Source organism: Heloderma suspectum, chromosome 3 (genome assembly GCF_057233095.1).
Source record: "Heloderma suspectum isolate Gila_16-S chromosome 3, 16-S_ref, whole genome shotgun sequence".
Taxonomy (NCBI): Eukaryota; Metazoa; Chordata; class Lepidosauria; order Squamata; family Helodermatidae; genus Heloderma; species Heloderma suspectum.
This window is the reverse complement of record NC_139460.1, coordinates 272,716,761-272,730,653: the sequence shown is the minus strand read 5'-3', so window position 1 is coordinate 272,730,653 and position 13,893 is coordinate 272,716,761. Positions and strand designations below refer to the sequence as shown.

General features: G+C 41.3%; 2 protein-coding genes across 2 annotated transcripts in view; one reads left to right on the top strand and one right to left on the bottom strand.

Annotated features, from left to right (window-relative positions):
• The window catches only part of GPC1 (glypican 1), a 284,559-nt gene extending 279,900 nt beyond the window's left edge, over positions 1-4,659 (top strand). Inside the window, exon 9 of the mRNA XM_084847036.1 lies at positions 748-4,659. Coding sequence (XP_084703162.1) covers positions 748-965 — 218 coding nt within the window. The 3' untranslated portion in view covers positions 966-4,659. The remainder of the gene's footprint in view (positions 1-747) is intronic.
• Positions 4,660-6,868: 2,209 nt separating this feature from the next.
• ANKMY1 (ankyrin repeat and MYND domain containing 1) overlaps positions 6,869-13,893 on the bottom strand; it is a 58,083-nt gene continuing 51,058 nt past the window's right edge. The window contains exons 17-18 of the mRNA XM_084845678.1: positions 12,215-12,268; positions 6,869-8,202 (exon numbers count right to left, since the gene is read on the bottom strand). Coding sequence (XP_084701804.1) covers positions 7,988-8,202; positions 12,215-12,268 — 269 coding nt within the window. The 3' untranslated portion in view covers positions 6,869-7,987. The remainder of the gene's footprint in view (positions 8,203-12,214; positions 12,269-13,893) is intronic.

The following is a 13,893-nucleotide window of genomic DNA, read 5'->3' as shown; positions in this document are numbered from 1 at the left end:
ATGTACAGTCAATAATACAATACAGTCCCTGCCTGCATGCTTACAATCTGAAAGACATGACACAAAAAGGAAAAGGGATGGGGAGGGAAGAAGAATAAAGCAAACTCTGGCACCAATTCTTAAAGTTAAATAGTTCTTGTAATGACTACTTGGAGTGAAAGCAGCTCAGGTAGAAGAGACGCCCAACCAAGCTGGTCCTTCAGCAAAGCTGATGGAATGGCCCTGCTTCCTGTCTCCCTCTGCTGCAGCCTGATGGAATGGCTGCTGCCTAGTGACTGTGAGTACAGAAGTCGAAGATGGTATTTAGTACAGATTAGTTAAACTGGAATGTGCCATCTGCTTCCTTTCTCAAATCAGCCCTCTGGTAGCTCTGTCATCTTAAGACTGCAGACTCAAGTCCTCCCATAACCACAGTTACAAGAAGAATGTGCCCAAGATTGTGGGTTGACTTGATCCATGCAGAATTTCGCTCACTTATACTTTAGTATTGCTGAACCCACTTTCAGCAACTTTTTGATTGCTTCTTAAATGTGGGCAACATTGTGATCAAGGCCTGTGGTGAGGTAGTCATACCTGCAGCACTATGTACCAAACTCTTCATTCATTCTTTCCATGAACATTCTCAACATGCTAATTGGTCACTGCAAATTAGCCTTCACCAGTTTTACGAGGGCTATTGCACATGGAATGGGCTACCTTGCAAGCTTTTAAAAACTGCCATGCTTACTTGAACTTCGTCTTGTACAGGCGATGACATCAGCGGCTCTGGAAGTGGTGATGGCTGCCTTGATGAAGTCTGTGGCAAAAGACTGTCCAAGAGTCCAAGCACCAGGCCGCCAGAGATTCATCCTATGCCTAAGCAGTCGGGACAAGGCGTCGGTGGAAATAGCAGCAGTGTACTTTTGCCTTCTTCCTTTCTTTTATTTTTTCTGGCTGCTGTTGCAACGCAGTATCTGTGGCGGTAACTTGTTTGTGCAGCCATGAAAGAGACTGTGGTGGTTGAGGTCTTAACTTTGCCAAAAATGTGGACATATTTAATTCATCTTGGCAAAATAAGGGAGATAAAAGTTCTTGATTGTGATAACCTGGCAGTGCTAGAGCTGGTCTTTTTTCTTTTCTTTTTTTTTGGGGGGGGGTCTTTTTTGAATGCTGGGCCCTTCTTTCTGTACCTCATTAAAAAAAAAGTCATTAATTTGCCACAAAGAGGCACCTAGGGGGCTACAACAGATCTTGGCAGATAGGTTTAATGGGGAAAAGAACAAATGACCCTCAAGGCAACACCATTTTTATTGACTGTAATAAAATATGCAAGTATCTTGAATTCTTATTTAACTGTAGCCAAGAGTGCGCTACATCAGTTTATAACAATACACCTTTTTAATTTAAAGATTTTCAGAGTGCTGTAATAGGGGTCAGTTCATAATTTTCCATTAAGCAAGTGGCAAATGTTCCTTCCTTTGCTTTGATGTAGGAGTGTCAGTTCTGTACAATCCTTGGATTCATTATCCTGGAATTTGGAACAAAAGTCCTTTAATTTGAAAATAATTTGAAAATATTTTTGTCTGCTGACATTAGTAGTTGAAGCAAATTAATATTTCTCCTACATCCAAGGGAAGTGCAGTGAGTTTTTGGTTGAAAGTAGCAATCAAATTGATAAAATGCAATACGGAGTCATAATATGCAACATTGTGATAGAAATATGCATGGGGAGACTTCTCTCTGAAGAGCTGTGTTTCAGTTTGAGGCTGAAAATCTTCCCATTATTAACAATGACAACAGTCAACTTTTACCAAAGGGATAATGCAAACAAACTGTTTTGTGTATTGTTACTTGTTCTGTTAGCAAAGCCTGAAAGTGACTAATTGACAAGCCCAGGGAGCAATTAGATACTATCAAATATCCCTGGAAATTTGCTTGGTCAAATCATCAGATTTTCAAGGAGCTGCTGGTCTTTCAGCTACCCCCACTTCTACCAATTATGGAAAGAGAGAAAGAGCAAGCAGACCAAAGCCATAATTTGAGTTATCAAATCAACCAAATGCTACCCCATTTCATCTCATGAGGGCATGGTTAGCCCCCATGGCCTCTAGCCATTATAGAGGCTAAAAGTGATGAGGCTGCTCATCACTTTTGCTAATTTTCTGATTGTTGCTACGTATTTGCCAGGGATCTTGACTGATACCAAGGTGGTTGGGATGGTAGAAGAGGGGATGTCCAACCACAGGTCTACACAAACACATATGTACTTCTTTGTTGGGGCATCTGTGCTGACACAGTTCCCTGCTTCAGGTGTATTTGACCTACAGACATCTTTTCTTCTCTTTCCCAGAAATATCTAGCACATCAAGGCTAGATTTCATCGCTATTGCTATTGATTTAATTGAGCAATAGGAAGCCCTTGACATGAATTTTGCTGTTAATTTACTTAGTTTCATATCATGACTTTCCTTTTCGGGAGCAGGGGATGTAAAAGCATATTTTTTAAATTTAAAAATATATTGGCTCTGCATAAATGTTGAAACATTTCTATTCTGCGTCTTGCATCAAAGAAAAATGTTGCGTTTCCTAAACAGCAGCATTAAGAAAGGCAGATGCTGTTATCAATTGTGAAACATACCCACTTACAAACAAGGGAAGCATTTCTAGCATCATGGCATTAGAAGTAGTGAAGCAGTGAATGCAAGCAAATTAATTCAGTTGAGTTATCATTCCCATTCCTGGCTGTATTCATTTCTATACAACACTGGGAGAAATTAGTTTCCTAATCACTCCAATCAGTATTGGAGGCTGCCAATAAAATAGCGTGAGTTTTGAAAACACAATATCGAAGTCTGGTGCCAGGACGAATTCTTTGTTCCAAAATACACCTGCTTTTGCACACATTATTTTAAATCCCTTGTGAGTAGAACAATGCCCCATCCTCTTTCATTATTGAGCTAATGAGTCCAATACATTTATTTTTGTTTTCAGCTACACCATTCTTAAAATAAAACTGAGTACAAATGAGGCATGAAAATCAAATATCCTGCCTCCTTTGAATGTAAGGTCAAATGCCAGAGAAAGCGGAGTACCACATTCAAATAGTGTTGTATATGTAGCCTTCTGTTGGCAAAAATACAGAGAAATAAACTGCTATACACAATGCAGGAGCAAACAAAATAGCTGCCATTTCCTTCCCCTTGACTGAAAATCTTCTGCCAAACTGCTGGAACGCTGTAAACTCACAGAGTTCAGGGCCCCAATTAAGGCTCAAACTATGTGTGATACTGATAAGGATGCACGAATCAGCAAAACTTGAGCTCACCAAAGTTCTCCAAATTCCATCTCAAAGCTCATTCCAACTCGAGACGGTATCAGATTGCAAGCTTTGTTTTTTTCTTTTTGCATGAAAATCTGTGCATATTTTTGTGCGTATTTTTCCAAATGTAAGCATCAATTGTGCGCATCTCTGAAATGTACACATTCTCCTCCTAGTGATTAAAGTGTATTTGTGCGCATTTTTCAAAAGTATGCATTTTTTTCATGCACATTTTTCAAAAGTACACATGCTGTCAAAAGCTCTCTTTTTTTCGGTCCGTGAATCACACTGCAAGCTTCGACTGCATATTGCATCTGAGTCCATGTTCAGTCCGCAAGGCGCGAACTGAGTAAATCCTGATAACAAATGAACTGAAATGAATTTCTCAGGCATCCCTAGATACTGGCTGTCTGTTGGTTTAAAAAAAAAAAAAGAATCTTAGGCCTGCCCAAATTACATCTAAAATGGGAAATGGGGGGATCAAATTGTTAGAGCCAAAGGGGTATGCAGATGGGGAGTGATTACACTCCCCCCACCCCCATTTACCTCGCCATGGTCTCCCCCCCACCCCGCCCGGCATGTTTCTCACAGCTAGCTTCGTTTCCAGTATCACAGCCCAGCTGAGCAAAAAGTGACATTGGGGAGAGGCTGCGGAGACATAAGCCATAGGCAGGGGGGAAGGTTTCATATCCTGCACTCACACGCTCCCTTTCCTCTAAAACCTGGACACCCAGTCCCCAACAACTGGACAGACCCAGCTTTAAACAAATGAGTCAGCTACTGTCACATGTAGTTTGAGCCTACGTCTCTTGATAGGTGCTGTATCTCATGTTTATGGAATCTGAATTGTGGGGGGTAGTTTCCTTTTGTTGTCAAGATGGCAGTGCTCCTTTTGATGTTTAGGCGCACTGTGCCATAGGGTATTATGATGGATTTAGTTATTGGGCAAAGGAACTTAACACTTAGGCTGCCTGCAAAACTGTCAACCAGAAACCAGAATTGTGGATGTACAACCTGTTCTTTTTGTGCCATAATGTCTGTTTCAGCAGAGGTCAATAGAGGCTTTAAAAGCATTGATATTTATCCTTTACAAATGACAAACAACCTGTTATTTTCTGGTGGGCTTGTTAGGGACTTAAGGTACAAATATATCCAGATTACACCTTGGCTTAAAAAAGAAAAAAAAAACGCAGTTGTATCTGCAAAACTAAGATTTATTTCAATTATTGGCATACTTGGCCATTTCTATATTACTTTTGGTTACCAAGGTACCTGTAACTATCTTGCACTGTTGAGCTATGTTCTTTGAATCCTTCTATAAATAAAAAAGGCTGGAGACTTAAATCTACATGAATGCCACTTGCAACAAGGTGCTGTTTGATTTCTTCTGATTTTACAGAATTTCAACAAGAAAACCAGAGGTGCCAGATGAAAATCAAAGTATGCATCAGCCTACTCACAATAATAGCATGGAGAAGTGATTTGCTAATTTGACATAGTGCCAAAATATATGCTGCAACCAGAGACAGCATGACCACGCAATAGGTATTGGCCACTCCTCAAGAGGCAATATGCTGAGTTTACTGAGTTCAACTGGCCTTTGTCCCATATAAATATATTTAGAATTGCAGCCTTAATGCTAAAATTTGAAGACAATTATGAGTCAGTTACAGTGCAATTGTATCCCTGTCTACTCAGAAGTAAGCCCTATTACGTTCAACGTGACTTACTTCCATGTAAGTGTGCATAGGATTGCAGTTATTTATCCTACAGGCACCTTTTCCTGTGGTGCACCTCCTTTCTTCATATGGGGTTGCATCAAGATTTCAGCTGGATCAATTGCACTGATGGAAATGGACTTCCCCATCATCTCTTTCCCAGGCAGCCCGCCCAGGCCCCTGAAAATGTTACACAGAGCGTCAGGAAGGTGTTGAAAGGAATGTGGTGGTGGTGGGAAGGAGGATCCCCCAAAATTCAGGCAGAAGGACCTTTCACTAGCAGAGCCCTTCCTCTTGAGGAAGGCAGATCCTGGATTCAACCGAATGACTGGATTCACACAACAGGACAACCCACACTCAAGATTGAGTATGGGTTGAGTGTTGGTTGTCACTGAATTGTGGGCTGTTGTGTTGTGTGAACCCAGCCACACTAACAAACCATGGTTTGTTAACCACGAAAAACCCACAGTTCACAACCAAAAACCATGGGTTCTCTTTGTGGGTTGTTTGGGTTAAGCCAGTATCATGGTTCAACCTTGAGTGTGGATTGTTGTGTGACCCCAGTGAAAGTTTGGCTTCCTCTTTGGAAACCATATTTATGGCAATGAACTACCTGCCTTTCCAGCCCATATGATTGAACATCGTCGTCGCTGATTTCAACTTGACCGACACCAAAATGCATGCATAGTGGTGCACTACAAAGGCTTTGTGCCTACATGCCAGTCCATACAGCATTGCTGAGTAGTGCCATTGGCAGAACAGTATGGGCTAGACATGTATGGGCTAGCACATGGTTAAGAGCCTTTTAAGTATTACTTGCATCACATGGAGCTCTGAGAAGATCAATGGTTTTTAGTACACTCATACATACCAGCTGTCATGTTTGAAACAGCCCTCATTTCCAAGTGAGCATTTTTAGGACCAGAGTTAATAAAGTCTCCTAATGATCCAGAGAACGACAAACAGTGACCATTGCAAAAGTTTATACACTTGTTTCAGTCCACAATGTGGACTCTTTGCTGAATCAAAGTGCCCAGAAACAGAGATCCATGTGTGGAAAGGGGTTTTCACACCCAAATCTGCTAACCGGAGGCAGAACACGGGGGGGGGGGGGGCAGATACATCTGCATCCAATGACTTGCTTCTGCACCCAGCACAGTTATTGAGGGCACAATTTCAGTACACATACATATATCAATAGGATAAGGCAGTTCTCCTAATCTGAATCACCTTTTGAACAGGGCAGGAAGAGGATGCCCAGACTGATTCTAGACACATTACCCTGTTCTGGGAGTATCTATTGTCTAGCCCGTGGCAGAATGGGAAAACAGCCTTTTACCATGCTGATAGTTTGATGGATCAGAATTTCAAGATGTGAGGCCTCTCTGTATGTGCACATTTATCTCAGTAATGACTAACAGGAGTATATCTTGGACTGTTTACATATACAGTAGTGAAGGATATGCAAACAAACAATCTTTTCAAGCTTTTCTATTGTCATACCACACTATAGGATGAATGGCCTAATCCATAACTCAGTTCCGTAAAAGTGCATAGATTTAAGTCTGATTTGGTCTGAATGCAATGAAGGAGATAAAGTTAGCCAAGTCACAAACAACCATTTGTGTTCACTAGGTTGAACATGGACTAGAAAGAAATTATTTTACATAGAACAGTACCTCTATAAAACATTTCGGTAGCAATCCCATACACACTTACCTGGGACCAAGTCCCATTAGACTCAGTACTTCTGAGTAGACACAGATATGAAGGACCGCAGTCTAGTATAAACATATTGCAGTCTTCCATTTATATTCACTACTAAGATGGGAAAGAATAAGAAAATACTATTTCAAGAATATTTATTGTGAAACATTAAAATCTGTTACATCATAAACATAAAAACAAAGTTCCATTCTAATATTATAATACTGAGACCACAATCAGTAGCCTTAAGCATGACAACTCTGTACTGAATTGTGGCCCAAAACTCAGCTGCAAGCTCAAACACCTGTTGAACCTTCCCCCAGATTTCCACTGACTGCAATAGGATCTTAACTGCACAGGTCCCTGATGCACAGTTGTTGAGGTACTGCACACACAGAGTCCACACTTGGAAAAAATGATTACTGGGTGTGTTCTGAGCTTCAGTTAGAATCAGTTTTATGCTCTCCTATTAATTTAAACAGAGAATTTGAGCCATAGATTTGTCCACTCTGAGCCCTCAGATCCCAAGGGCTTGATCCTGAAGTCAATAAATGCTCACAGGATTAAAGACTGAGAACCGAGTCTGCATAAGAGCTTATTGGGCCTGCTCTGTTTATGTTCCTACCAACTCTATAAAGGGAAAAGACTCTACCCTACCTGCTTCCTAATAATGTCTGTTTATGACAAAGGAAGTCGCTAGACCTCCATAGCTACTCCAAGTCCTTGGTCCTTTGAGAACAGTTCCACTGAGAACCATCAATTGCTAGGCAGAGTCTGTATTGCTATGGTGATTGAGTAGCACACCAGGTGGCAGCCAGGAACAGACTACCCTATGAAAGAAAGCCCTTTATCCGTATCAATACTGTACCAGAAGTACAAGAATCGGGAGGACATGACAGTGGCTGAAAAACAAAGGGATTTTGCCTTCTAACTGCTTCTGTGGTGCACCTTCAAGAGATCCAACTCAGAACCCCCAATGAACATCTGGTGATCTGGTGTTTATATATTTTGATACTATTTAAATGTGAAAAGTTTTGGGTTCATGCTTGTGTAGAAGAACTAACTTTGGAAAGATACAGACATTTCATGACTATGTCCATAAATGAAGTTACCTGGCATCACTTTAAACACAGCGGTTTTCAGCACTGATAAAAAAATACAAGATTTCCTCAGTTATATCTTCTGGCAACCTTTTTTCCATCCTCCCTTATGTATTTCCCATATCAAATTACAGCTGAGCAATACCAGGACAAAGTACCAGCATTTAAATATAACTGTAGTTCCCAGTGTAAGGGAGATCTGCATGACTGCTACTCTTCTCAGGGCTTCTTCTTTTTGACGTATCATCTTTCAATGGCTTTTTCTCATCCTTTTTTTTAAGCCTGGCTGATACGTCTTTGCTTTCTTTTACCTCCTTCGGCTTTCTGGATGGAGGACTCACTTTCCCTTTTGCCCCTCGACTAGACCTACGCTGCCGCACTGCCAAAAAAAATACAGATATAATTGGCATTTTGCAAAGAAGAATACTATAATTATTATATGACAATCCTGTGCGAGAATACGCCGAATTACAGAGGATGGGAATAAAAGGATTTTTCAGGACACAACATGGTGTTTCTTAAAAATCATCCCTGTCTGCCTCTTGCCCTTCAGGGCCCTTTAGGTAGTTAACCCAATGAAATTACTGCTACAGTTTTCGTTTACTTGAGAGAAACCAAGTCTAGACTTGAGATGCTGCCTCAGACTTGAGATGCTGCTTAGCAATAAGGTATAAATGCCCAAGATTCAGGTCTCCTAAATGTAAAAGGTGTTCCAAGACATAACAAAATGTGAATTTGGCTGGAGACCACTGCCTAAGAATGCCTCCTGCCGCTGCTCCACCATGACAGTTGACATCAGATCAAAAAGAGGTTACACAACAGAAATGTGTCAGTGTACAACCAAAACCATGCTACTTGCATAGTACACTGCTGTGATAACAATGGTGGCATCTCAGTGGTGTTAAGGACGACTGTCAGCAGGAACTCATCCCATGACCCACCAGTCCTTAAGTACATAACATATATCAGGGGTGCCAAACCAGAATGGTGTGGGGGACCAAATTGCCGGCTCCCAACCAGGCCCTCCGCGAGCTGGAGGATGTCAGTGAGCTTGGCCAGGCCCACGGATGCCATCACCCAGCCCCTGACACCCCCATTTTACCTTTCTCCGTGCCTCTCTCAGCATGGAGAAAGGGACTTGGCCAAGGCTGGGAAGAGCAGCTCCTGCTCCTAGCTCCAGCTGGAGCCCCCTACTGCCCACATGCCCACTTTTATGTCCAATCTAAGATCAGAGGTAAGACTGGGGATTCCTCCAGCAAGCAGGGCTTGGAGGAACCCAAGGAGGCTCCGTGGGGCAGATGCAGAACCTCTGCAGTAGCAATTAGGCCCACACACCAGAACTCAACATTAAAAAAACTAAGATCATGGCATCTGGTCCCATCACTTCCTGGCATATAGAAGGGGAAGAAATGGAAGCAGTGACAGATTTTATTTTCTTGGGCTCCAAGATCACCGCAGATGGTAACAGTAGCCATGAAATTAAAAGATGCTTGCTCCTTGGGAGGAAAGCTATGGCAAACCTAGACAGCATAGTAAGAAGCAGAGACATCACCTTGCCGACAAAGAGTCATATAATCAAAGCTATGGTTTTCCCAGTAGCAACGTATGGCTGTGAGAGCTGGACTATAAGGAAGGCTGAGCACCGAAGAATCGATGCTTTCGAACTGTGGTGCTGGAGAAGACTCTTAGGAGTCCCCTGGAATGCAAGGAGGTCAAATCAGTCAATCATAAGGAAATCAACCCTGACTGCTCATTGGAAGGACAGATACTGAAGCTGAAGCTCAAATATTTTGGCCACCTACTGCAAAGAGAAAAGTCACTGGAAAGACCCTGATGCTGGGAAAGATTGAAGGCAAAAGGTGAAGGGGACAGCGGAGGATGAGATGGCTAGATAGCATCACCAATGCAATTAATATGGACTTAAGCACACTCCGGGAGAGAGCGCAGGACAGGACGGCCTGGCGTGCTATGGTCCATGAGTCCACAAAGAGTCGGACACGACTTAATAATGACTGAACAACAACCAGAACGTCCCTAAATGGGTCTGTGGGTTGGCTACTGTTTTTATTCTGAAATTGTAATGTTTTAGTGTATTGTAATGTGTTTATTGCTTTATTCTATTTTAAATTGTTTTTGTAAGCCACCTTGAGTGCCATTTTTTGGTAGAAAGATGGGATACAAATTAGATGGATGGATGGATGGATAGATAGATAGATAGATAGATAGATAGATAGATAGATAGATAGATAGATTCCCACCCTTGCCAATTGTGGCAGTTTTTCTCCAATCGGCCATACCTGTCTGAAACAACTATGGGAGATGGAAAGGAGAGGAAAAAATACATACACAGATGAAAAGAGGTCTTTCTCTTGCTGACATCCTCTTTTCCAATCCACCCCAGCTCCCTCCTTTAATCATCTTGTGAAGTTTAGAGGCTTCCCTTTGAGCTATCTAAACAGATTGGGAGGATGGAAGAAGGAGACCAAGAGGAATGTATAATTATCTTTTCAGCTTCTCAGGGAAGGATGGGAGGGAGAGGAACCTATGAGCACTAAGGGAGATCATCTTGCTAGTGTAGTGTCACAGTTAAGAAAATTATCTGAAAGAGACAGGAAACCCCCTTGTTCATATCCCACTTAGCCATGAACTTCTGGGTGACCTCTGGCAAGCCATCGTCTCAGATCACCAGCCACAGAGCACCCCATCCGTAATACGGGGGTAATTATACTGGCCAAACTTACAGTATTGTTTTGGCAGAGATTACATATATGAAGCACCTTTAGCACTTGGAAAAACGCTAGAATTATTGAGTACTATTGTGTAGAATCCAGGTGCCTCTAAAAGGTGGTCATAAAGATGGGCTGAAGTTGAGTGGGTGAACGTGGCTTCCCAGCCAACTTTGCCCCACCTTCCTGTCTGTTGGCCCCTGCTTCCGCCATTTCTCCATTCTCACCAGTGAAATATTTCAAGCTCCCAAAATACTATGTATTGCCTTCCTCTTCCTCTCCATTTCCAGTCAGCATCTCTCCTGCTCATGTTGGCAAACTGGTTCAGGAGGAGGCGGCAGACATACCCATAAAGGTGTTGAAAATTATTGTAGAGGAGGATATCTCCTTTCTGGCTTTCCCTCCCCTTTCCAGAGAAATGAAACTGCTCAAGATAATGGGAAAGAGGGAAGGACAAGGATGCACTAGGAAGAGAATCAGAGCCCCTGGCCACACATGTTCTCTCCTTTCTCTCATTTCTACAAACCATTTCCAGAAATGGGAAAGAAAGGAGAGAGGGAATTGGCATTGGGGGCAGGGGAAGCTGACCCTCAGGAGGTCTGTTGTTGAGTGGGGTAAAGTTAGCAGTAGGAAAACCCTTAATCTACATGGCTATGTTGCCATCTTCATTGATAATCGACTGTTTGACTATGATTTTCCTGTTCTCGGTCCCAACAAGGCAGGAGCAACAGAAATTAGAGCTGAGCTGAAAGAAATGCAGTTTTCACAAACATTTTTATCATGAAAGAAAGGCAGCCTTGCTTCTGGCAAACTTTTGGCGATTGCTACAAAACAAATAGAAGTGTTTGCTTATTCAGGAAGCATTCCCTGGGCAGGATTTGTTTGTCTTGCACAATTTTTTAAATAAATGACCATTTCCTCTGCTTAGTCCATTCATCGTAACTTCAAGAACAGTTGTGTGAATTGAGAAAGCAATTCTTTATATTCCCACCAATCCAATATAAAGGACATACTGTATCTCTATTGCTCATTCTCATTCTATGGGACCATCACACCATCATAACACCACCACAAGGGAACAATACATTAAAGGATATTAGAACTCCAATGTACTTAATATACTATAACATGGAGCATATGTATACTTGGGAGTATATGTACAATGTACATGTGTATATATACATGCACACACATACACATTCAGCACACACATACACACACAATCACATGCACATCTACTCAGAAGTAAATCCCTTAGTGTTCAATGGGACTTCCTCCCAAGTAAGTGTGTATAGGACTGCAGCCTAACTTAGTCATGATTTAGTCCCACATAAATCAATGAGAGAAGTTAATTATGACAAATTAATCACGACTACAATGTAACTAACTTAGTCTGGATCCAACCCAATTTATACTCCCACTTTTTGTCATGGCAGCTTAAAATATAAAAACATAACACAACACTAAAAATACCAACATTTAAAAACGATCAATAACAAACAGGAACTAGGCAACAGCAATGAAACTAATAACAGTAATACACAGTACCACCGTCTTAGCAAAAAGAAAACCAGCAGCAAATTTTTACAGTTACTCTGTGAACACCAGAAAAAAAGCCAAACCAAATGTGCTTAATGAAAGAAGTTAGTGTAATGATTTACTTACCTTCCAAAATAGATAGCTTTCCTACTTCCTCAGACACAACTGAAGGTGAAGCATCTTTTGTAGCAATAAAACAAGGTGCAAAGACATTTCAGAATGTTCAACAGTAAGACAGCATTTTGAATGCCTCAAAGGAACTGTGCCTTCTATGGAGGTGACAACTACAGTAACTTCTATACATTGTTAAACAAAAATGGTGAAATTTAAATTTAATTTATTGCAATAATAGTGTTAACAAAGGATTCTGACCCTCTTACATACCTTCTTAAAGTATACATGCTTTCATTTTAGCAGTAATTTCAACATACATAGCACAGCAAATAGAAATTACTTGATTTTAAACATTCAGTGTGTGTATTTTGTCTTTACATAAATGCAGTTTCCTTAGACCACGAGACAATGAACACTTTAATGTGGCTTAACACATCTTAACTTCAGCTTTGTTCTCTGAGAGGAAGTTAGTGAAGCAGATGCAAGGATATTCTTCTTTAAAGAGAAACTGATTGCTCTGCTCCTGAAGTGTTTGTTCATGGAAATGTGTTTTTGACCCCACATCCCTCTCTAGAAAGCAAAACCAATGAGAACTCTGAAATGTCATCTCACAGTTTCTCTGAACATGAGCCTCTTGTGGGCGAAGTGGGGAATCTACTTCTGTAAATCTATGAACAGTAACAGTACAGATATCACTGACTGATAATACCGAACAGATCAACAGTGTTAATGTGTGCATAGTCTTAGATTACATCAGTGATCGCAGGAAACTCTACAAATGAAAATCGACAGCTACAATTGAAAAGTCATCACCAATTTTCCATTCATCTTCACTTAAGTCATATCCCATTTGATACTTTTAGGTGTTCATGTTATGAGGTTTTTGTCCTTGTTCTTTAGTAGAACTACTGGAGAATACCTCTTTTAAGTCCTGTCCATTCAGTGATTTGTCCTGTATCATGGAGATTTCATCGAATGGATGAAACACTGTTTGTAGAACTGGGTTCAAATCCCTGCTCAGCCATGTAAACACAGACTGATTTCGCCACTCTCTTTGTCAGTCTCCATTCTGTATCTGTACAGGAGGACTAAGAGGGCTGTAGGGCTGCTTCTTCCAAAAAAGCAAGTTTTCTCCTATGTTCTCATCATACACACTGAAAAGCAGAAGGTGGTTGCAGTAAATGCTTCCATGGAACAGATTACAAATGGTACGTGTGTTCCGGATTCCTGTGTTAAATGGCCTGGTGGCACATCTGTCTGTAGCTCATAGTTCCCAATGTAATTAAGCTTGATATGAATTAGGATGATAAATACACTTTATTCTCAGACTGTCTGATGCACGTTTGAGCCAATTCTTTGTGGGCAAAAGATCCAACCACAATCTGGCAAGCTCGACTTCGATCTATGAGATGGACTGGAGCTCAGTGGTAGAACACCTGCTTTGCATGCAGACGGTCCCAGTTCAACCCCTGGTATCTCCAGGTATTGTGAAGAAAGAATCCTGCCTGAAATCCTGGAGAGCCGCTGCCGGTCAGCCTTAACAAAACTGGGGTAGATGGACTGATACTGACTCAGAATAAGGCAGCTTTCTATGTTCCTAACCTCTCATTAGCAAAACTGTACTAGACCCACCTTCCTGTACAGTATATGGAAACCTTTATTTATATTATCTATGGCACACTTTTTCTGCA